Source organism: Elephantulus edwardii, unplaced genomic scaffold (assembly GCF_000299155.1).
Source record: "Elephantulus edwardii isolate Elephantulus edwardi_28Jun2011 unplaced genomic scaffold, EleEdw1.0 scaffold00009, whole genome shotgun sequence".
Lineage (NCBI taxonomy): Eukaryota > Metazoa > Chordata > Mammalia > Macroscelidea > Macroscelididae > Elephantulus > Elephantulus edwardii.
The window spans coordinates 27,275,912-27,302,011 of record NW_006399759.1 but is presented as its reverse complement, the minus strand read 5'-3'; the positions used below and the strand labels follow the sequence as shown (position 1 = coordinate 27,302,011).

The 26,100-nt window shown below is 36.6% G+C and overlaps 1 protein-coding gene across 1 annotated transcript in view; it reads right to left on the bottom strand.

Moving 5' to 3' along the window:
* Nucleotides 1-26,100, bottom strand: part of NBAS (neuroblastoma amplified sequence) — a 611,780-nt gene that overhangs the window by 382,561 nt on the left and 203,119 nt on the right. Inside the window, exons 23-25 of the mRNA XM_006880668.1 lie at nt 16,481-16,634; nt 9,827-10,012; nt 6,189-6,362 (exon numbers count right to left, since the gene is read on the bottom strand). Coding sequence (XP_006880730.1) covers nt 6,189-6,362; nt 9,827-10,012; nt 16,481-16,634 — 514 coding nt within the window. The remainder of the gene's footprint in view (nt 1-6,188; nt 6,363-9,826; nt 10,013-16,480; nt 16,635-26,100) is intronic.

Genomic DNA, 26,100 nt, shown 5'->3' with positions numbered 1-26,100 from the left:
AAAGGTTAAGACTGCAATTTCATGCTCAAACCACACCATTCCAAGTAATCACTCCCTATCTTCTCAAGAGTATTTCTCTGACCTCTATATCTCTCTTTAATTTTTATCTACATAAATTTCCTTATTTTATTATAAGATCATTTATAAAGCTTCATAATTTAATGAGCACCTGCAGTTTCTCTCAGAAGAATTTTCAGATTATATAATCTATTATATTCACAGAAATAGAAATTTTATTTTCATCTTTGAATTTTCTGTTTTCTAGTCATAATAATACTAAATACTAAATAAATACTGAATTTAAAAGTTAATTTTATAACTGAAAATGTCTATTGAACTTTGTAATCTGAAAAGAACTGAAAAATTACTAATAAAGTGATAATAAATAATTCCTGTTTATTAAAGAGCAAATGGGTATCGAATATCAACTATTTCTGATCTGAGCTCCAATTCCCGACTCTGTAAATTGTAACTGGATTGGGCCCAGAAATGTATATTTTTAGTATTCACATGCTTCTGATACATGGCTACATTCAAGATACTGCAGTCAGTGTTGATAGTTTGGTGTTTTCTTTGATATTTGGAACAGAAATATCATTTGATATAGCAATCCCATTACTGTTGCTGTTGTGTGTCATTGAGTCAGAAATAATCCATAGCTGAATCTCCAAATGTTTTCAGAGTTAGTTAATCTCATAGGAAGAGAATGCCCATCCTTTTCCGGCATAACAGCTAGTGGATTTGAACTGTTTGCTTTCAGGATTACAGCACAGCTTCTTACGATTAGGCCACTAGAGGTAACTAAACTCACTAAATATCCCAAAGAAATAAGAGCATGCCGCAAACCAGGCATACACATGTTTACTGCAATATTATCTACAATAACAGAGAACAGGAAACAAGAAAAATATACATCGATGGATGAAAGGCTAAAGAAGCTACATACATTCACACAAAAGAATATTATGGATGACTAAGAAATCATCAAGGATTCCGTGAAGACTGAAAATGTGGATGAATCTAAAAATAAATGATATGCTGCTAAGTGATATATATCAACTGCAAAAGGGCAATCATGTTATTAAAAAACTATAAAAAATCTATGGAGAGTTTTACAGAATTATTTACTTGCAGAATTATTCTCAGATACTTATCAGGGATGAGAAGTAACTGAGTAAAAACTAATAAACTGATTAAGTTAGACAAACAGTAGGGAAACATACAATAAGGAGCTTACAGGACATCATAATTATTTATTTATAGAAGTTAGTTATGCTACCAAGCCAAACGTGGCTGATTTTAATCTGTGGTCCTCAGGCCAGATTTTGGTTTTGGCCAACCATTCTTCTAAGTGGTATAGCACTGGTCTGTCCATTTGCTGTACAGTGGTAACTCGTGGTTGCTGTGATGCTACACACTGTGACAATGATCTAAGTGGTATAGCACTGGTCTGTCCATTTGCTGTACAGTGGTAACTCGTGGTTGCTGTGATGCTACACACTGTGACAATGACGTGTCAAATCTGGTAATTGTTACCTATGGTGGACAATGTTTGGTGGAGCTCCCTGATTAAAACAAAATGGGAAGCAGAAGTTGCATCGACTTCCAAAATAGCTTGCCTCTATGAACGTGGAGAAACAATGAAAGTGTTCAGGTCTTTCGTTCACAGGATCACTATAAGTCATCTATGACTCAACAGCACTTAACAAGAACAACAACAATATGTAAGTAATTGACATTTTTTAAATAGAAGTCTACCAACGAATGAAAAACCAACATTATTTGTAAACTTTTACTCAAAATAATTTGTAAATTTATTTACATTCTTCCACCTGTGAGAGAATTGTTCTTTCCTATTTCAATAAATCTTGGCCACAGGATTTTCTCTGGCATATAAAATGTAAGAGAAATAGCAGGAGTGACTTTTAAAGAGCTATTGTGTAATATACTATTGTTGTTGTTCCTGTGCACAAACAAGAAAGAACTATACTTTCCACCTCAATTCTGGAATAAATGAGATAGCAAATACAGCAGAAGCATCAGGTACACCTGGCATGCACAGTTATGAAAAAAATAAATGTTTTCCTAGTCAGCTACCATGATATAGAGGCCATTTGTTACTGGGGTATAATTTAGTCTAAGCTGTCTGATAATAGAAATTACTACACTTACTATATTACTGAAAATATTTTTTGCATGATTCATATCAGGTGCACATACAATCTTTTTATCAACAGTCAAGAAAAATACAAGCAATGCTCCTAATATCACCCTGCAGAGGAAGGCAAATATATGTAATCAATAATCAAAAGAATCATAATAAAACCCAGTTACAATCTTTTATTCACTCACTCACCCTGACAAAATTTAACTGAGCAATTGCTCTCTACCAGACATCATTACAGTCCCTAGTAATACAGAAATTAACGAGACAGAGGAGAAACAGAGACCAAACAAATTAGAAACTAGTAGTCTAGAAGAGAAAAACAAATGAGTAACTAATTTCAATAGGTTATAATAAGAAGTAGGTAGCAATCCTTGTCATGCGACAGACTGTTATGAAAAAGTTCATAGAAGAGGAGATCTTAATGAGGCAGATTCTAAATGACAGGCAAGCATTTGTTAAATAAAGAGTGAACAACATTCTAAATACATGCAGAAATCCAGAAAAGAATCTGAAAGGGTGAAAAGATGAGAAGTTCAGTTTAAGTGAACCAATAAGTTCACTCAATGGAATGTGGAATGATGAGACAGAGAGAAAAACCAACTGTAAAGGATTTTTCAAGGGTTTCTGATAAAAGTTAAACTATAAAACCTCCATTTCGCCTTCTGTTATGTGTCACTGAGTCAAGTATGACTCACAGTGATCCTATGAAAAATAGATCCAAATCCTGTCCTATCCTGTGTAATCCTCATCATCTCTAACTCATTTGGGTCCACTGCTGCAGTCACCATGTCACTCTATCTTGTCTAGAGTGTCTTTTTTGTTGTTGTTGATTCAACATCTGTCCACGCATGGTTTCCCTCTCCAAAGAAGAGCATCTCCTGATAACATGCCCAAAGTATGTGAGATGAAGCCTGATAAATCACTAAAGCTTCTTCATAGATCATAATATAATCAAATTTGTGGTACAGAAAGTAGCACTGATAGAAATATAGAGATTGCATTGTAAAAGCCAAGCCACAAGACTGTTCTGTGATTTGATGTTTGCATATTTCAGAAAAAGAAAATAGCTGCATGTTTTATTCAAAAGACTTATGTGGTAAATTGTCAAGTAAAAACAACAAAAAGCTCACTATATACAAAGGATTTACAAGAATCTATAAGGAAGAAGTATAACAAACAAGATTACTGGAAAGAATTTAAAGTCACTTCTTTCTCATAAAAGATTCATATTCAATCTATCTTGTTTCTTATTCAGTATTTCACTGTCATAAGCAACTCAACTTGCAGTTAACCACCTCAAATTTAAAATCTGAATGTTAAATGCAAACTTCTGATGAAAATGTGGGAACTTTCAAAGAGCCAATCAATCAATCTCTGATAGACTAGCCTGTCTAAAACCCAAACACATCCAGGATTAATAGAGAACCTAACTTGATACTGGTGTAAGATCTCACATTTTACTCTACTTCAGATTATTAATGAGGACTGGTACAAAGAAGAGTAATAGACACAAAGAAGAGTACTAGAATTAGAATTTAGAACTGAAATATACTGAAATGGCTTCTATTTCATTCACTATTTCATACAGAACCTCACTCACTACAATAGCAATGCCTCAAGTCATATGGAAAGGGACTCTCCCTCTTAAAATAACCTATCTGACCTAAAACTAAAATAATATCACTCATTTTGCAAGACCACTAAAGAAAATTAACTTAACTGCCACCAAACATTCTTTGAAAATATAAAGGCAGCAGTCTCAAACAAATACAAAAATTATTACAAGATATCCTTATGAGAGCTTAAAGATTATCATAAATGTTTTGAAGATATTCATAAGCAGACGTTGCCTATTTATAGTAGAGTAATGCAAGCAAGATTTTACTGAAGATTATCCAAAAATGACTGGAACAGCACATCAACAGAGAACTACCAGAAGTCCAGGCTGGGCTTAGAAGGGGTCGTGCTACTAGGGATACTGTAGCTGATGTTAGATGGATCTTAGCTGAAATCAGGGAACTGTGTGGATCATAACAAACTATGGCTGACTCTGAGAAGAATGGGCATCCCAGAACATTTGATCGTTCTAATGCGAAACTTATACTTGGACCAGGAGGCAGTTGTCAGAACAGAGCAAGGGAACACTGCATGGTTCAAAATTGGGAAGGGCGTACGCCAGGGATGAATCCTATCTCCATACCTTTTCAACCTATATGCAGAACAGATTATCCGGGAGGCTGGGCTCTATGAGGAGAAATGTGGGGTCAAGATTGGTGGACGATTTATCAACAATCTGCGTCATGCAGATGACACAACCCTGCTTCCTGAAAGTGAAGAGGACCTGAAGCACCTGCTGCAGAGGGTCAAGGACTGCAGTCTACAATACGGATTGAGGCTCAATGTCAAGAAGACAAAGATTCTCACCACTGGACTAATTGGCAGCATCAGGATGGATGGTGAAAAGATTGAGATTGTACACAGCTTTAGTTTGCTTGGCTCTACAGTCAACAGTCTTGGCACCAACAGCCAGGAAATTAAAAGGCGCACTGCCATGGGAAAGTCTGCTGTTAGGGACCTCTCCAAAGTACTGAAGAGCAATGGTATCTCTGGAGACTAAGGTGTGTCTGATACAGGCCATGGTCTTCACAATCACTTGTTATGCATCAGAGAGTTGGATAATGACCAAGGAGGATAGAAGGAGAATTGATGCCTTTGAGCTGTGGTGCTGGAGAAGAGTATTGAGAATACCGTGGACTGCTAGGAAAACAAATAGATTTGTCCTGGAGAGGGTTAAACCGGGTGGCTCCTTGGAGGCAAGGATTCTGAGGCTCCGTCTAACATACTTTGGACATGTTGTGAGGAGAGACCCGTCCTTGGAGAGGGACATCATGCTTGGGAGGGTGGAGTGAGAGCGTAGGAGGGGAAGGCAATCTATGAGGTGGATTGATTCAGTGACTGGGATAATCGGGATGGGAGTGTCAGAGACAGTGCGACTGGCACAGGACAGAGCAGAGTTTAGGGCCGTTGTACATAGGGTCACTATGAGTCCCAAATGACTCGACAGCACGTAACAAGAACAACAACAAACAATGCATAATTACTCTTGCATTACTATGGACAATAAATAAGGATGACTGAAGAAGAACTGACACCTTTGAATAGTGGTGTTAGAGAAGAGTAATGAATATCCCTGGGATTGACAAAAGAATCAACAGATATGTATTGGACAAAATGCAGCTGGAGTCCTCCTTAAACAAAAAGATTATAAAGCTTCATTTCACACACTTTGGGTATGTTGTTAGAAGAGGCTAATTCTTGGCGAGAGACATCACGCTTGCAAAAAGAGAGGAAGACCTTCAATCAGGTGGATCAACACAGTGACAGCTGCAATGGGTTGGAATACGTCTGAGATGACGAGGATGGCACACTATAGGAAAGGGTTCAGATCTGTTGTCCATACAATCATTATGAGTCATATTAACATCAATGGCACCGAACAACAAAAACAACAATGCTTAATGGTTAAAAATACATTAGAATGTCTATGTTTGAATTCAGGGCTTTGTACTTAATGTGTGATTTTGGTTGCACCGTATATTTTCCTTTCCTGTAATAGGAAGATACTAACTAAAACTACTTTATCTGATTTCATGAGATCAACATACTCAAACCCATTATCAAGAAGATGGTGAAGAACTGGGTAACATTTTGTTGCATTATATATAAGGTTACCATGATTCAGAGCAGCTTGACAGCTACTAAAAAATAATGTCAAGATTGCCAAAAGGATTCAATAAATTAACTCACATAATAACATACAGTGAGAATTTAATATCTACCAACTAACTACTAGTATTCTTGATATCGCATATTTCCAACCTGAAGTACATAATAAGCAAACTTTGGACCAAAATCAGTACAAAGACACAGAATTTTATGGACTTGTGAACATTTAATAAACAAAATCAAAGTTTGTGGAAAAAAGTACAGAGATGTTTAAGAAGTTAGAGATGATACTTACATCTGGTTTGGAATGCTGAAATATCTTCAGGGGAAATTTTAAATCTCCTTTAGCTAAAGTCACCAAATATTCTTTTAACAGCTCATTAGCCGCACCAGGAAACTGTTTCTCACATCGATGAAGAAAAGGAACCATCCATTGATAGGCGCTTGTCACATATTTATCTTCAGAACACTGAAAATACGATTAATCAAAACAAAGAAAAAATATTAAAACAAATTACATAGCTGATTGTACCACACAAGAAGCCCTAACACTAACACACAAATAACAATGAAATCCCTCTGTCAATAAGGAACACTCTAGCTCATCATTCACCTAGAATCTAATAACTAGCTAGAGAAGCACCCTTAACAAAAAAATAAATGGGACTAAGATCAGCAATATCAGCAAAGATAAGCAAAATTGTGTTCCTTTTTTTTTCTACTTCCACAATCTATTAAAGGTCCCAAGCAACTTATGCCCAGTTCTGAAGACAATCATACACTGCTCCTGCTCTTCTTCCTCCTCCTCCCAGAGGAAAGAGAAGTTTAACATGAAAAGTGTATGGTGTATAGGCACTTTCCTTCTTTACACCCACTTACACAAAACTTCAAATGACAATGATATTCTCATTAACTATACCTAAAATTTCAAAATACTCTCTTTATTTGAGAAGAATAAATCTGTTACAAACAGCCCTATACATAGAATATGTGCCATTGAGTCACTTTGCTAGTTGGTGCAAAAATTAACTTTTCTGATAACTTACTCAAAACAAGTCCTTATTATTGAGTCAGAATTTCCTTACTGCTGACCCTGCAGTGAGTTTTCATAGGCTTTAAATCACATGAGAAGAGACTGTTCATCTTTCTCCAGCAGAAGCTCTGGAGAATGAAAATGAACAGAGAGAGAACTACCACATTTGAGTTAGCACCATAACTCCCTAACTAATAGTTCAACAAAGTTCTCTGTCTGCTTGCTATTGTTGTTTGTTGTTGTTAGGTCAGTCAAGTCGAGTATGACTCATAGCAACCCTATATGAACCCTGTTCTATCCTAAGCCATCTTCACATTTCCTGATACACAAGAGTCCACTGCAGCAGTCACCGTGTCAATCCATCTGATCAAGGGTCTTCCTTTCCTTCACTGACCCTCCATCCTTCCGAGAATCATATTCCTTTCCAAGGAACAGCGCCTCCTAGCAACATGCCCTTAAGTATGTTAGAAGTCTCATCACCCTTGACTCCAAAGGACAGTGCAGGTATGCCCTCTCCAAGATGTGTTTGTGCTGAGAGCTGGACAATGAATGACAGAGGATTATTAAAGCCTTTGGCCTGTGATGTTGGAGAAGATCACTGAACATCCTATCGACAGTCAAAAGAACAAACATATATGTCTGCTTAATAAAAAGCTGGAAATTTGAGTCCACCAGAAATATTTTAAAACATAGCAATATGCAATAAATTTGCTTAAAGATTATAAAAGGTTAATTGCTATCATTCAATGGTCATTACTAATTATGTGTGATTGGAAAATCAATGTTGATTTGTAAGCTTTCTGTGAAATCTCAGAGGTGTAAAAATGAATTAAATATAATGTAAAAAAAATCTCAACCCAAAATAATGGGGGAAAAGCCAACAATGGTACAGCAATTTACTTACAAAAAAATCCAATAATAGGAGTGCAGATCTAGTCTCTCTCTCTCTCTCACATACACACCATCTATGACACAAAACTAACATAATGTCAACGAGTTATGTGTTTCATAAATCATTTTCAAAAGGTGTATTACCAAAATAACACAAAATTAATATGGAAAAAATAAAGTAAGAACAAAAAATGAGAGAAAAGGGATGAATGAGAGGGACAAACTTGAGGAGCGGAATGAGAAAGTGAACAAGAGAATGAACATGAACAAGCAAAACAGAAGATAGGAAAGAGGCAAGAAAGTACGTGTGGCAGTTGTGATTCTACCCCTTTATCCAGCAAACTCATTCATGTCTGTCATGGAATGGAAAATGTAGGGGGTAAAAAAAACAGTTTGGCACACAGCATCTCTTAAAAGGTGTCTCATTATTAATTTGATGGTTTTAGGTGCCAGGAGATGAGTACAACTCATAACGACCCCAAAAGTAACAGACTTGAACCCTGTCCTATTCTGTGTCTTCCTCATCATATCTGATACACTTTATTCCATTGCTGCAGTCACTGTATCAATTTATCTCTTTGGGGTCTTCCTCTCTTTCACCGATTCTCCCACTTTCCAAGCATGATATCCCTCTCCAAGGAATTGCCTCTTTTAGGTATCAGGATCGGAGGAAGACTCATCAATAACAAGAGTATAGTAGAATACAACTTGCTTGCTGAAGGTGAAAAGGACTTTAAGCACTGGCTGCAGAAATATTAAAGAATACAGACTTCGATTTGGATTGCATCTAAACATTAAGGCGAAAAAATTTCTCTCCACTGGACCTATCGGTAACATTATGATAGATGGAAAAAAGAGTGCATTGGTCAACAACGTCATCTTAACATGGATCCACAATCAATAAATACCCTTAATATCAGCAGTTAGCAGATCAGAAGACATTGGGAAAGTATATTGCACTGGGAATGTTGACAGTCAAGGACCTCTCCAAATTATCGAGCAGCAATAATGTCAGTTTAAGGACTAAGGTATGCCTGATTCAGAACATGATCCTTTCAATCACTTGCTATGCATCTGAGAGCTGGACAATGAATAGGGATGACAGAATAATTTATGTCTTTGAACTATGTTGTTGGATAACAATATTGAATATACAATGGTCTGCCAAAAGAATAAATATATAATCTTGAAGAAAGGTCAGTCAAAGTGCTCCTTGGAGACAAAAATGATAAAACTTCATCTCAGAGTATGTTGTCAGGAGAGGCTATTCCTTAACAAGGAAAATCATGCTGGGAAATGCGTGAAGTTTATAAAAGAGAGGAAGCCCCTCAGTCAGATGGATTGGCACAGTGACTGCTGCAGTGGGCTCGAGTGGGTCAGAAATTGTGTGAATGGCACAGGATGAAGGAGGTTCAGATCTGTTTGCCAATATGGGTCTTACTAGACTCAACTGCACCTAATAAGAACAACAAGCTTAGGTAAACCAGGTAATGATTTTGTGAAGAAAGCAGTTTACCCAGGAAAAATATTAAAAGGGCTGGGAAAACTCTCCTAAATATATTTAATCCAAAGGCAGGATGTTTCTTCACATTATTACTTAACCCTTTGGGCTTCAGCACTTTGTAAAAAAAAAATCCCTTGAATGACATACATATTTATAAATTTTAACATAGTAAAGGAAAAGTAAAAGAATTAATAGAATGACCATAGAGTTTAAAAGTATTCCTAGGTAGACGGAAATAACAGTAATAAATAACAGTAATAGTAATAATGACATCAATGAATTTGAAGAAAGAATAAACTCAATACAATAACAGCCAGGCAGTGTACAGTTTAAACACATTCAGTAATTCATCTATAACATTTCAGCATCCCAACAACAACAACAACAAAGAATAAAGAAATCTTCCTTTATTTACTAAGTTCTCAAGTTTGGCGAATATTTTGCCTCTAAGACAAATGTTAAAACACATAAGAGATGATTAAAAGAAAGTTAAAGTACAACTTACACTATTCATCAGTAATCTTAGTTTGTCAATGTCTTTCATCTGCTGGAGTTCTCTCAAGGTGAGGGTTAAGTCACATCCTGCTTCATACACCAATGTTTCTAGAGTAACCAAATTATCACATAAAACCAGTAAGCCAGGAATATTCCGCTCCATTCCAAGGCGAATAAGTGACAATGCACAGTCAACCTAAAATGGAAAAGTAACAGTATCTTAATATACCTTTACCACCAATCCCAAAGTAAAAGTTCCCAATACAATAGATGTGATTTATTTAATCTTTTTCAACAAAAGCATGTTATCAGTACTCCATAATTGTTATTTCATATATAAGCATTAAAAGTTCTCTATCAATTACATTCATACAAATTTCAAAAGAGTAAAATAAGAAATACTAACAAGAAAGAAAGAATATAATCTTCTTAAAATTGTAGCTCAATGCACAATTGACAAGACTGCCTTATGAATCCGTTTATATCATTCTTACACTATATTACTAGGAATAAAAACCAATGCAGTTAGTTAGAACTCTAAATTAATTTTATCTTCACTATACTACTCTGATCCACAAAGAATGTTTATTTCTAAGGTTTTGCTTTCATGTTCATGTTCAATACTTAAACCTCCACTGAGCCTTCCAAAAAGAACACATTAAAAACTTATTTGCTCACTGATAAACTCTGTCACAGGTATTTTCTCTGTCTCATGTTAAATCCTTCCCCTTCATTTAGGCCAATCTTACGGGACGTTCAGTACACTGTAATTTGGCTCATCACACTTGATCAGACTGAACTGACAAATCTTTTGACTGATGGTAAATCCAACTATTATGGCCTCGGAGACCCCAGTATAAGCTTCTTAGTCTTACACTAACATTTCTTTATTTATTGAGAGCTTATTAGGTGCTTAGCATTATTCTAGGAGTTAGGAATACAAACAAAGTATTCTCATTTCATGAAGAGAAATACTTCATTTACAAGCAGTATCAGCACTAGAAAACTGACAAAATAGAGTAGGATGAGATATCTTCCTTGGCAGACGTCCTAATCTAATAAGGAGAGACTACCTGGAGATTGAAGCAGAATGAACTAAGTGATATCCATGATTAAGATTTTGAAGGAAAAGATACTTAGTCCAACCAGACAGAGTCTGAAAATTTCCCAGAGAAGGGAATGCTTAATATAGCCTTAAAGAAATCAGTAGGTTAATCAAACAAAAAAGGAGAATAAGTAAAACAGAACAGTGCAGAAATTAAAGATACATAATTATGAAAGTATAATTAGTTCCAGGGTAAAAACAAGGTAATTAAATGAAGCAATGAGAAATAAGGCTAGCTACAGTAGTCGGAAGGGGTCTGATCATGCATACTATAGTTTGCTCAACTAAGAAATTTATAATTTATTCTGAAATGTATTATTATTAAATACCGTAGACTGGTGCACATCATTCATATTTCAGAAAGAATATTCAGTATTTAATGACTGTTGAATGAAATATGAATGGTGAATAGGAAATGAATTAGACTAAAAATAGTGAGAACTACAAGTATTAACACAAAAATCCTGACAGAAATATATTTATCCATTCATTAATGAATTTTTTTTCTTCACTAATTTGCTCAAACTTGCTATGTATTGAATAACATTTAAAGATCTAAACTAAGGCAAGTAGTATTATAGGTAAAATGAAAGAAGAAAATTATAACTTAAAAGAATTTACCAAATGTATGTAAGTCATAAAAGGAATGAGAGTAAGAAAGAGAGCTCTAGAATGGTGCTTTTGTTTTCTCATCTAAGCAGTTGGAGAGAAGACAATGTTCCTCTAGAGAAATATAAGAAAGGGACATTTAGGAAAGTAAAAATTATTTTTACCATGGACCAATCTATCTGGAACATCTTAATAAAGTTGCCCAATGATACATCCAAATTCAAACAAACAAAATCTGCACATTTACTGTGTCTTTGGCTAGAGATATTTAAGAACTGTGAGTATATAAGTCACAGAATATTATCTGAAAAGGAGATGAATGGATCATACAGGGACAAAAGCTGCACTCCGAGGATTAGCACTATTTAGGAAAGAAGAGCAAGAAAAAAAGTAACTGGAAAAATGAATGGATAAGAAAAGGATGATAAAAAATGGAAATGGTACCAAGGAAGTCTAAATAAATTGTTGAGAGGGAACCTTAAGGAATAGTGTCAAAGAACAGTGTCAGTGTTGATAAATAATACATGCAAGGAATATGATATTAAAAGGTAAACTGGACTGTGTCTAGTTTCAACAGGAGGAATCATAATGTAGGAAAATAATGAATGAAAAAAGATCAGGACAGAACAAAGCAGTTCCTTCTGAGTTGTGTTATGCTGTTATGAAAAAAAGCTGGTTAAAAAAGCAGTGGTAAAAAAGAAGGCTCCAAAACGATCCTTTTTTTAAAAAATTGAAGGTGCTTTAGTGGCAGAGTCCACAGGAAGTAGCATTGCTAACCAAAGCAAGTATCTGGAGGTTTGAGCCCACTAGGAGCTTTGAGGGGAAAAGAAGGGCAATCTCCTCCCATGCAATTTACAGCCTGGGAAAAAGTCTCTAGAGAATCAGCTATGAGAAATTATTTTACTTTTTTACATTATTTTTATATGTCAAAAAAGAGAATAATAAAGAAGCAGTAAAGAAGAGGCTAATTATAGGAGAGAGAAAACAGGTGAATGACAATCCTGAGCATGTTTAGAGAATCCAAGTGTCATGGATCCCTAAAACACATATACGTAACAATATAAGAAAAGTATGCAATAATTTCCTATGATCTCTTAAGCCCAACAGCTATAAAAGGATTAATAGAGGAATACAACACTCTAATCTCATCACAGCCCTACGTGTATGTAAAGGGGGCAAGGGCGCTTCCCCATAAGGTATGGCACATAACACCTTTACCTTACTAGTAATAAAAGGAAAGAAAAAGGAGCTAAGAGCAGGGACCTTTAGCACCATCACCAAATAATCCTTTTTGTACCCATATCCCTGCTAGACAAAACCTGCTGGTATCTGAAAGAGACAGGACACTGAAGTTTCCAGGGAATGCTGGGGCTTCCCTCCAGGAAGTATCTTGAGCTTGGACTTCTAGCCTCTTAACATTTAAGAGAATAAATTTCTGATTATTAAAGCTATTCACTTAGGGTATCTATGTTATAGCAGCATTAGAGAACTAAGACAAGAGAGTACAGGTACTCTCAAAATCCTGTCCTCTGGGGAAGCGTGGAAATAAATGTGCACATGGAAGCACATTCTCAACTTCCCACAAAACACAAACATTTTCTGAGATGGATAACGTAGAAATGGTGTAATGGAAGGTACAGAAAGAAGGCAAGACACAGAGAAGAGGAGGCTAGAACGCAGACTAGAGAGAAGGAAAAACCAACCAACCAACCCAACAAAAAACCCCAAACCTAGAATGCCATGAAACATCAAAGGTCAACCAAAAGTACGTCAATGAAAACAGAACAGGAAAGGATGAAGTAAACAAAGAAGAAATGTATTTTCAGTTGGAAAGTGTGGTTTGAAAGAATACGAGGAGGAAAAAGAACATATAGGAAAGGTATGTAGCATTAACCTAGGCAAAAAACAGGAGTAATTCAACGAAACTTCAACAGATTCTTTTTTAAATTAATAAAGTTCACATCTGGAAGGATTTTATTATTATATTCTATTTTAGTTATATTTTTTCAAAAGCTCTTTATTGAATTTTCAGCAAGTATGAAGAAGACATGGTCAACACTCTTAGCACCAGCAGCCAGGAAATAAAAAAAACATATTGCAATGGGAAAGTCTGCTGTTAGGGACCTCTCTCAAGAGCAACAGTGTCTCTCTGGAGATTAAGGTGTGCCTGATACAGTCATGGTCTTTGCAATTACTTGTTATGTATCAGAGAGTTGGACATTGACTAGGGAGGATAGAAGGAGAATTGATGCCTTTGAGCTGTGGTGCTAGAGAACAGTATTGAATGTCCCATGGACTGCCAGGAAAACAAACAGATTCACCCTGGAGAGGGTTAAAACAGGCTACTCCTTGGAGGCAAGGATTCTGGGGCTTCGTCTGACATTCTTCGGAAATGTTGTAAGGAGGAACAGGTCCTTGGAGAGGGACATCATGCTTGGGAGAGTGGAGGGACAGCGCAAGAGGGGAAGACCCTCTAGAGGTGGACTGATTCAGTGACTGGAGTAATCAGGATGGGTGTGTCAGAGGTAGTGCGATTGGCACAGGATAGAGCAGGGTTTAGGACTGTTGTACATAGGGTCGCTATGAGTCGCAAACGACTCGATGGCACGTAACAACAACAACATGAAGAAGACAATACATAAATGACAATTTTATGAAAGTAACACTTTGACTACAAAGTGCATTAAAAATTTCTAACACAATTATTTTGTGACTCCTATTTGTCTTTCAAGTCTCATCTTTGAATGTGTTGCATTCCAAAGCAGTTACTCAAAAAATGCTTTTGAAATAAAATTACTGACATTTTAAATAAAGTAGGCTTCAATGCAATTTACAAAACCATATCACATACTCTAAGACATAACTGGATATAATTCAACAAAACAATATTTTCCTAAACCAGCAAACAAGTTTTGCTAGAGGCATTGCTAGACACTGAGGAAAAATGAGTCCCACAACAATTAAATCTCTAAAAATGAAAATTATAAACTTGTATCAGGAATCACTTTCTGGCAAAGCTACACAGCCTCAATATATAACTGGTGTGTTTTTTAGTTTGCTTTTGTTTTTTAACAAAAGCAAAAACTGAAATACACAAAATAATTAAACGAAGCAACCAAAACTCATTCTTCTTTCTTTATCTCCATTTACTCAAAAAGATTCAAGAAGTTTACATATTATTTAAATGCTACCGAAAATTTTTAATTTCAGAAACTTCCATAGGCTTTAAAAGGTTAAAGAGCATTAACTAAGAATCCACACATCCAATGTCAACTCTGCTACTCAGATCAAGTAGAAAAAAGCATTATTTAACATTTGTACAAAAGTGTATACATGGTTTTATTTACACTGGACTTTCTCAAAACACTGTTATCATATAAACCATGTTTTGTTGAAAACTTGATCCTGAGTCAGTCACATCCCTGCCATCCATTTGCAATCTTGAATTCACCATACACCTGAACCTGTCTGTAATTGCTAGAAGCTCTGGCAGCTGTTTTATCCAAAATATTTCATACTGCATACTTCCAGGGTGATCATGACAAAGCATATATATTGTATTTACCCCCTATATTGCAGCTAAGTCACTGACTTTTTTTTAAATAAATTACACTGTCTATGATTTTCAGAATGAAAAAGGAGGATTACAAAATACTTGCTACGTCAAGAACACTCCAGGTGTTGACTTCTTTACGATTCTGCTGCTCAGCAGACCCTCTCAATCATTCTTCCTGTCAAATAAAAGCCTGACGGTAGGACAAGTGCTCTAAAGCCAAGAATGAAAGTAAAGAGAAATGTCATGTGTTTGTTAGAACTGAAACTGCACTTCAAATTGAATTCTGCCATTCTTTGCTATGAATTATCAACATCTACTCTGATGATGGTATATAACAATAATAACGGATTCTGGCACCAGCTAGGGAAAGGTTTACATCTGTTGTTCACAGGGTCACTCTAAGTCACTGCAATGTTACAAAACAAGATGTATATGATCAAATGAAAAACCAATATGATTTGTAAACTTTCACTGAAATGAAAAAAATCAATCAACTTTTTTTTAAAGTCCTATGAATTGCGGTTCTATCCTGCCCTTCTGGAAGCCCCTCCATGAGTCAGAATCACCGTGACAGTCACTGCTTTGTTTCTGCTATTTGGTAGTCTAGATATTTTAAATGATGAAAACAACTAGTCCTTACATTTACAAAGTACTTCAACTGGCAGATCTTTTAATGCTTTGATGTATATTTTGTTTTGTTCTTATTAATTCTGGTATAAGCCTAATTCCATGAGAAATGTAAGGTACAGAAAGGCAGGAAATACGCCAAGAGTCACAGTCTGTTAGGCAGAGCTAAGTGATGTAAGGGGATATATATTAAGGTTCAATTTTCTCTCCCTTCCAAATTCTCTGATGTAATCATTATTCACTTAGGAAAAGACACCCAAAACTGAGAGAAAACAGACATGGGCTTAAGGAAAAGACAGTCAACATGTTTCCTAAATGTCAAAATAACAATTAATAACATAACTATAAAACAATAGGAACTAATCAAGAAATTAGTACAATCTTTCTAATTAATGTGGTTTAAAAGTCATTCATAATACAGAAAAACCTATGATAGTATGTTTTATGCTAGTATGATAAAAAACACATTTTTTATTTTATGTATTTAATCTTTAAATTCTCAACTCATTGCCACCAAGTAGTAATCACCCAATAGCAGTGAAACTCCCTATGCCAACAGAGCTCATTTGATCTTTTAAGAATCTACAAAGTGTTGCAAAACTTTTGAAAACAAGTTAAATGACAAAAGCATTAAGAAACAGTCTTGCTCTCTGCAAAGTACATATATGATTCCTGGCACTACTGTACACTTGCACTAGTGGTCACAGTCACAGACTCTCCAGCTGCACTGCAAGCCGTGCTGAGCAATGGCTGGCACGTGCCCTTACCTGTCGGGAATAATGCTCTATTTCCTCTGCCCGAGTCTGATACCATTCCGTAACCTTCTCAACTGGAAGGTGAGTGCTCCTGTACTTGAGTAATTCAGGCTGTGCAGCATACAAGAATTCATTTTCATCTTGGAGACTTGGCTCAACAACCATTCTGTGAAATACCAAAAAAAGCAATTAATAATTGAATTCGGGATGGAAAAAGTAACATTTTATGAGCAAGACAGAGAGAGAACACATTACAGAGTCAAGATGTGCATACATGTATATGCTTTTTCTAATATGCATGCACACACTTAGAAGATAAATGAAACAGTTTTAACATTCTGAATTTATTTTCCTATTGGTTTTTCTCATTTAAAAAATAATGGATACTAAAGCAAAACACCTATAACGCAAAATAAATCAAATATAACTAACAATATCAAAATCCCCCTGGGAACCGTATACAAAAAGCACATGATGAACGCGGAACACATTTAACATCTAAATCAACATCACCACTGATGGCTTAGCCAAGGCTATTTTTTAAAAAATACCCCCAAGTGATTCCATCTCAAGCATATCTAAAGAAAGTTTGTTTTCCACATACATAAAAATAACAGGAGATATTCTTTATTTCTGAAAGTAATATGTTATTATTAGGTATCAGAAATACTGCACTGACATTTGTGGCATAAAGAATTCCTCAAAGCTATTACCCATCATGTGTGAAAATAAACAGCATCTAAAAGAGTGGACATATGGATAACATCATAGGGATCACATATTCTGTGGAATGTTTCTAAAGATTGTCCTGGCCAAATATCTTTTTATGATTACAGCTATAAAAACAAAAGAAGGAAGACTAATACATTTCTATTTTTTTAAGACTAATATATTTCTGATAAGCACATGGAAGAATGTTGTGTTCCACTAAGAACACTTATTCACCTAAAGTAAATGGGAAGTTAACGACAGATAGGGTAATTATTATTATTAAAAGGTAACAGACCTACAGTAACCAAAAAATATGTGTGATTATTCTAATAAGTATATATGTATTATCTGTCTATAAGTATAAATACTTATACAGATATATGAATACATGGTTAAATTATTAAATAACAAATTGTATTTAAAAAAAGGGCAATGGGCTTTGTGGGCTTTGGGGTCGTATCTGAACACACAGTATGATTCCATCACCAAAGTTGGGAACACTATGTAAGTTATACAGCGAGTCCAAGATTAAGCATCTGTAACAATGGGCTCAGGTACAACAGTATTGGTGAGGCTGGTCCAGCAATGGGCAGCATTTCATTCTGCTGTCTAGCAGCTTTCTAAGAGTCAGGACTGACTTGGTAGCATCTAACAAGCACAGTCTAAGTTTCATTATTTTCATATAAAAACTGAGATAATTCTAGGAGAAATGTGAATATTTAAAATAGTGTAAAACATAGGGAGCACAAACAGCAGGTACTTAATTTTTCTGATTATTCTAGTAACTGTTAACTGGTATGTATGAGAGGAGCTCTGGTGCCCTTAGCTATACCATGCTGCACTGCTGACACAAGAGCAGCCTGTCTGTAGTGGTTTGAATCCTCAGGAGCAATACTTGCAGTATGTTCCTATTACAAACTTAGAACCCTAATGGATCCTTGCTATGAGTCAGAATCAATTCAGCTGCAGTTAAGATTTTTGAGTTGGGAGTGTATTATGGCACCCTGGAGGTGTTATGAGTAAAATCACATTGCTGCTAGCTAGTAAAAAGGTCAGCAGTTTGAATCCCTCAGTAGCTCAACAGTAGAAGGATAAGACAGTGAGCATCTGTAATAATTTATAGGCATGGAAACTATACAAACCAATTCTACGGGGCCATTACGTGTCAGAATGATCTCAGTGGCAAGGGGTTTTGGCTTTGTTTTTTTACACTGCATGACAGAAAAAAAAAGCATGCCTATTAAATATCTAGGAATTATATCCACATGTCTTGAATAATCTACTCATAAATGGCACTAGAATAAGTCCTTCCATATCTGAGTGGTCCTTGATTAGTTCACCAAGTTCTATTATCACTTTTAAAATTTTTATTATCGGTTTTCTCAGTGATGTTTTCCTTCCATTGCCAAACAAACTGTCACATCACACCGTCTCAGCATCTTTTATTTCAGCCTTCCCCCGTTCAGTAAGATAAATACTTACCAGCAATTCTGAGTTCATTTAACATTTTCCCCAGTTTTCATCTCATGTCCCTCTCAGCAGCATTTGATAGAATGCCTTCACCTTCTCATTCTAGAAACATGCTTCCCTTTAATTCCAAAATGCCAAATTTTCATTATTTTGTGTGTTCTTTTACGATAAACTTTGCACGAAGCTGTGTTGCAATCGCAAAGGCCCACGGTTCAAGTCTACCAACTACTCCATGGGAGAAGGATGGACAACTCCTTCCATGCAATTAATTGCCTCTGAAAATCCACTGAAGGGTAACCTATCCACCAGTTCTGACTCAGTGGTATAGAACAAATATATATATTAAATACTAGCTTGCCTTAATATTTATCCCAGCTCTCTTCTTTCTCAGTCTAAAGAGTCTAGGCCTCGTTACTTACTCTACAATATGAATTAGGGCAAACGTTACAAGTACCTTATTCTTACCCCAGGCCAGACTTTATTCAGGAGATTGAATATTTTAATGCACTCTCTTCTCACATATAAATATGCTTGGGCTCCAAAGGCAAGAGGCTAGTTTGCCATGCAATAAGTGGTTTTATGGAAAAAAGCAGTATGATCAGAAAAGCACACAAGATCACAAAATGACAGATGGCTATGACATTACATTTTGCAAAAAAACATCATTACATAACTGTTGAGACCTAAAGCTCAGTCAAGATTACCCACAGCCTTGACTGTCATAGTCAACATTACCCTCATATCAGCCTCACAGTAAGTAGGGTGTTTGTTCATTACTTCCAGTTTAACATTTTAAAGGCATAAAATAGACAACAGATTTCCAGTACTGTTACAAAGATGAAATTCACATGATGAGAGAGCTGGTAAGCAATTAGTAGGTACAGTTACTCTCAGATGTTTTACAGGCACTAAATGCAATAAATGCACAACTGAAGCAATAATATCCTCGGACAATAAACAGAATACCAATTATATCATCCCCCCCTTCCTGGAAGATGTTTATAGATTCTAATCTGCCTTAAAATAGTCTAGTTTCTGTCTGTCATTGTTCTGTATATATCTAAGAGAAATGTCTCCTTTTCAGTCCAAGAAGATACTTTCTGTAAGCCTTTCAATATACTTTTTTCTACTTTATAACGTTCTTTCCTCCTATCTGACAAACACAATTTGTACTTTTGTTGCTTTTGTTATGTACCATCAGGTCAGAAGTAACTCATAGCTGAACCTCCAGAGTTTTTCCATGTAGTTTACTGAACAAGAGGAGACTGTCCATCTTTCTCCCATGGAGCAGCAGGTATATTTAAACCATTTCCCTATGGATTGGCAGTGGAACTACTTCCCATTAAGCCACCAGAGCTCCCTTGTGACTAGCCTGAATACAATCACATTCTTCAAACTTCAGATTTCATATCACTTTCATAAGAAAATCACCCTCGGTCTCACCAAGTTTAGATCTCCTAACAAACACTGCTAAAGTCTCATGCACTTCTCTTTGATAATATTTATGAAATTAGTAATTCCAGGAATGGCAAAACCTTTCCTGTTAGATTATGAACTTTATGAGTACAAAAACATGTGCTTTTCTTCCTTCAGACAAAATAAATAAATAAGCAACAACATATGGACTGTAGTGCTTAAAATTTGCATTATTTTCCATAAAGTTTTCACCACTAAAATTTAATTTTTATAATTTTATAAGTTTCAATAGGTATGTGTTGTTTGACATGTATTTATGCATTTTGTCTTCAGCATTTAATCTGAAAACCAGCACCCTCAGTCCTTTCAACTACTTGTGTGGTTTTTTTTTCTTCCTTTCAACTACTTGTAAGAAACGTAAAAAAAGTAAAGGCTAGGAGAAAGGGAACTGATTAGGCAGTCAGCAAGAACAACTCTATAAAAAGGTATGCTGAACCGAGAAAACGTGTGTGGCCAAAATCACCATCACATTTTCTCTGCCACGGTTTCCACTGTTATTAATCCCAATGTTTTGTTTTTGTTTTTCAATTTATTGCCCTCCTCAGTCTCTCACAATGGTGATGAAACTATTTGTTATCCTGGTTTTTATGTGCCATCAAGTTGCCTCCAACTCAAAGGGACCCTATTCACATGTCTAAAATCTGCTCTATCTAGAGCCAGTCTCACTGTCTCTCACACACCTACACCAAGTTACTGGGTAAATTCGTCTCATCTAGGGCCTTCCTTCCTCTCCTAAGAAGTCCCTCCACTCTTCACCACTCATCCAAATATAATGGTCTTCTCCAGGAATTAAGTCTCTCTCGCCCACATGACCAAAGCGTGTGAGATGAAGCTTCAAAATCCTTGCTTCAAAGAAGCAGCCTGGTTTTACCCTATCGAAAGACAAACCTGTTTATTCTCTTTGCAGTTCATGAGTATCTTCAATACTGTTCTCTAGCACCACAACTGAAAGGCATAGATTCTTCTCTGTCATCATTACTTATTGTCCAGGTATCTGATGCACAGCAAGTAACTGCAAAGACCATAGCTGAATCAGGCATACATCAGTCTCCAGACTAACATCATTTCTCTTCAGCACTTTTGAGAGGACCCTGGCAGCAGCTTTCCCCAGAGCAATTAGTGTTTTTATTTCTTGACTGCTGGTACTGTTGGGTGTAGATCCAAGCAAATTTAAATTGTAAACATCAACCTCTTCTCCATCTATCACAGAGTTGCCATCTGACTCAGTGGTGAGAATCTTCGCTTTTGTGATGTTGAGCTTTAATCCATACAGTCGAATCCAGTTCTTGACTTTCTGTAGCAAATACTTCAGGTCCTCCTCAGTTTTAGCAAGCAAGGTTGTGTTATCTGCATCACGCAGGCTGTTGCTGAGTCTTCCTCTAATTCCACATTGCTCCTCATAAAGTCCATCCAGCCTACCTAATGATCTGTTCCACAAACAGATTGAAAAGGACTGGAGACAGGATGCATCCCATATAAATTCCTTTCCTGATGTTGAACCATGCAGTTTTTCCTTGCTCTGTTCTGTCCACTGCTTCCCGGTCCAAAATTTTCCCATGACCAAAATCACTTGAATATACTCCATAAGAGGAACAAACACTATGAAAAGAGTAAGAGCAGCATATGGACAGCCATATCTGACCTTTAACAACTCCACAAAAGTGAACTGTCCCCTTCAACAACACAAAACCAATTCCCATCAAGTCAAAAATATCTCCCATGCCCCCACATCTCTTTTTACTCATCCTACCACCAAACTCACTGCTCTACTAGGTCTGAAATCTGTTGCCATCAGGTTAGAGAATACTCAGGACACAGCTGCTATGTGTTTACAGGCATCTTAGCTTTTAGCCTTGTAGCTTGAGACTCAATCCTTCCAATTATGCCTCTATCCTACAGGCCCCAGTAGTCTAGCAAACTTGGACAAAGGCTCTTGGTTCTGGTCCTCGAGGGCAAACTTGGGTAAAGGCTCTTAGTTCCAGTGTAGCAGTCCCAACATCGGGCTCTGTCTCATGTCAGGTCTCTGGTTCTCTGTTGCTGGTTGCTATGTCTGCTACTCCCATAGGCCCTGATCTGTTTCGTGCATGGAATCTCTGGCAACAAAGAACAATATTCCCTGGCTGCATCTTTGCTGGTAGGAAAATTCTCTAATTCTACTGCTAGATTTACTCAATTTAATGGCAAGACTAGCCAATCCCTACTGGATTGGTGAGTTTAGCCAGTCTCCCTGTGGATAGGCTAACACATCCTGTTCACATATTCCTGCCCCTCTACATGGCAAAGTCAGTCACTGGCTAGGGAAACCATTCTGAATAAAAACCCTTAACATCACACTAAAGGTGGCATAAGATTCATACTGTGACATGAAACTAAAGCTAATGAAAAACAACAGAAAATGGTCAATATTTAAAAATCAAGAAGTTGTTGTACCCGTATGTTGTTCAGAGATACAGAAATATGGAGAAAAACTGAAATAAATTGACATACAGAAGTTATTTTAAAAATAACTATTTATAATAATTGAAAGCATTTGCTATTAAAGGGAAGGACATGGAAGGGGGTACAAACAGTTTTAGTTTTTCCTTTAATTTTATGAAATATTAGCCATGCTGTTGTTGTTTCTTTTGCTTTGTGGAACACTAATGAATCATGAATACATATTTAAACACATATAACTTGTAAAATGTAAACATAAACAACTTGAAAAATTTCACTTTTGGAACATCAATTGCCGTCAAGTCAAACACAACTCATTTCAACTCTATGAACAAGACCTAAAGCCATTCTAAAAACTACTGCCAATCTCAAAATTCATAAGAGTTTCCAGAGGCATGTTGTTTAGGAAGAGGATGTCATTCCTGCAGCCAAAATATATACAGAGTTAGTTTTTTAAATTTAAAAGTATAAAAAGATTAGTATTAGTTAAAATAATGAACACTACATTGGAACAGATGAATGACAGAACCTCATATATGATTAGGCATTATTTGTGTAACAATAGTCCAGATTAAGAGGTTCACAGAAAAGAGAATGGGGTAGAGGAAGAAGAGAGGAAGTTACACAACAATGAATGAATATATATATATATTTCAAAGTGAACTGGGAGTGTAGGGAGGAAAATATACAACGATGAATGAATAAAAATCCAACTTTTCTATAAACTTTCATTAAAATCACAATAAAATTTAAAAAATGATATTGTTGTCATATCCCATCAAGCCAAGTGCAACTCAGAGTAACCCTATGTACAACAGCTCTGAACTGTGCCCTATCCTACGATACACTGTCTCCGACACACCTTATCCCCATCAACCTAGTTACTTCGTCCATCTATCTTACACGGGGCCTTTGTCCCTGAGCTATTGTTCCACTCTCCCAAAGCATGATATTGTTCTCCAAGGACCAGTCCCTCCTGGCCACGTGCTCAAACTATGTGAGAAAGAGCTTCAAAATCCTTGCCAACAAGAAGATGTCTGATTTTATTCTCTCCAAGACAGACCAGTCTGTTCTATTAGAAGTCCATGGTATATTCAATACTCATCTCCAGCACCACAAATTAAAAGCATCAATGCTTCTTTTGAATTTTTTGGTCACTGTCCAGGTTTCTCATGCATAGCAAGTAATTTCAAAAACCATGGTAATGGTTACCCATGGTGGACAGTGTTTGCTAGAGCTTCCCGACTAAAACAAGCCTGGAAGCAGGAGTGGCATACACTTCCGAAATGGCTTGCCTCCAGAAACTCTATAAACAGTGCTCCAGCCTATTGTTCATAGGGTCACTATGAGTCACCTACAACTAGACTGTACCTAAAAACAACAACATGGGCTAAATCAGGCGTATCTCAGCCTCTAGACAGACATCGTTGCCCATCAGCACTTCTGAGAAGTCTCTAACATCAGCTTTTTCCGGAGCAATAATTCTTGATTTCTTGACTGCAGGTACCAAGAGTGTTGGCTGTGGATCTGAGAAAACTGATGTTGCCAAACATCAATCTCTTCTCCACCTATCATGGTGCTGTCTATTGGCCCAGTGGTGAGAGTCTCTGTCTTCTTGATGTTGAGCTTTAACCCCTATTCAAGGCTGTAGTACTTGACCTTCTGCAACAAATGTTTCAAGTTCTCAGTTTCAGTAAGCAGGGTTGTGGCATCTGCATAATGAGGTTGTTGATGAGTATGTCTCCAATCTTGATGCCACATTCCTCCTAATATAGCCCAGCCTCCCAGATGATCTCTTTTGCATATAAATTAAAAGGTATGGAGATAGGACAAACCCCTGACAAACTCCATTCTTAATTTTGAACCATGCAGTGTATCCTTGATTTGTTCTGACGACTGCTTCCTGGTCCAAGTATAGGTTTCACTTAAGTACAATCAAGAGTTCTCAGATTCCTATTCTTCTGAGGGTTAGCCACAGTTTGTTGTGATGCACACAGTCAAACGGTATTGTGTAGTCAATGAAATACCGTACTCTCTGCTTGCAGCCAAGATCCACGTGACATTAACAATGATATCCCTAGTGCCACGGCCTCTTCTAAGCTTAGTTTGTATTTCTGGTAGTTCTCTGGCAACACCCCATAACACAATGCCCCTTGTCACCATCATTACCACACTCTACACATGCTTGTGATCACACTTAAGCCTCTGCTCTTTCTTCTTGGTTTATGCCTCAAGTTCTGTCAACAGTATATATTGTTATTATTTCCTACTTTATCAACTTCAGTCATAACTTAGACATTATAACACAGCTATCCTATTTGCCCATCACCTGCTCTTCTCCTATTATACATATTCCACAATTTGCATTAAATCATTAAGTATTGACATTATTGTGATTATATAATTATCTATTATTGCATCAAATGGCATATGATAAAACAGTATTCCTCTTCTGGAATTGCTATTTTATGGAATTAATAACTGTCAGTTGACTTTCTGCTTCTCCCATGTGCTTATATATAAACACTATTAATTAAAATTCTCTAGATCTAATAATAGAAATATTTAGTTTTCCAAATTATAAATGACAGATGAGTATCACTTCTTCTCCACCCCCGAGAAACGTGCCATGTAAAGGCACCCACACTTCTCCACTGGCAACCTTCTCCTCATGACAGAAGACTGATGGCCTGGCATCTCTGGATTACACTATTTAACTGCTCATTTGGAATCATTTCTGATCCCAACAGCTATTTGCTTCCCTTGTTACTTTTCATTTTTCATAAAGCACATCTTAACATACTAGAAAACCGCACTGCCATTAAATTGGTAATGACTCATAGCAACCCTCCCTTGGATTAATAAAACCGTCAATTACAACAGAAAGCTGCTCATCTCTCTCCCATGCAGCCACTGTGGCAGATCTGAATCACCAGAAATATCCAGCCTTTAGTTTAGCAATAAAATTTGATTCCTACAGAGGATGACATCAGTATTCTCAGAGCTCCCTAGCAGTTCAAATTAACAGCGGCTTTTCGAGCAAAATATGGTCTATGTGGGTGGTAAACAATCATAAGATATATGGTTGCTCTTGTTATGTGCCGTCAAGTCACTTGCGATTCATAGCGACCCTATGTACAACAGCCCTAAACCCTGCTCTACCCTGAGCCAAATGCATTGCCTCTGACACACAAATTGCGATTATCCCAGTCACTGAATAAATCTGCCTCATAGAGGATCTTCCCCTCCTGTGCTGTCCCTCTACCCTACCAAGCAAGATGTCCCTCTCTAAGGACCTGTCTCTCCATATAACACGCGCAAATAAATGGTATATCAATTGACGTATTTCAGTTAACAGATGCTGCCCTGGACATGCTCACCAAGTTGTGCCAAGAAATCTGGAGAAAAACCACCTGGCCAACTGACTAGAAGAGATCGATATTTCTTCCTATTCCAAAGAAAGGTGATGCAACAGAATGTGGAAACTACAGAACAATCTCACTGATTTCACATGCAAGCAAGATTTTACTGAAGATTAT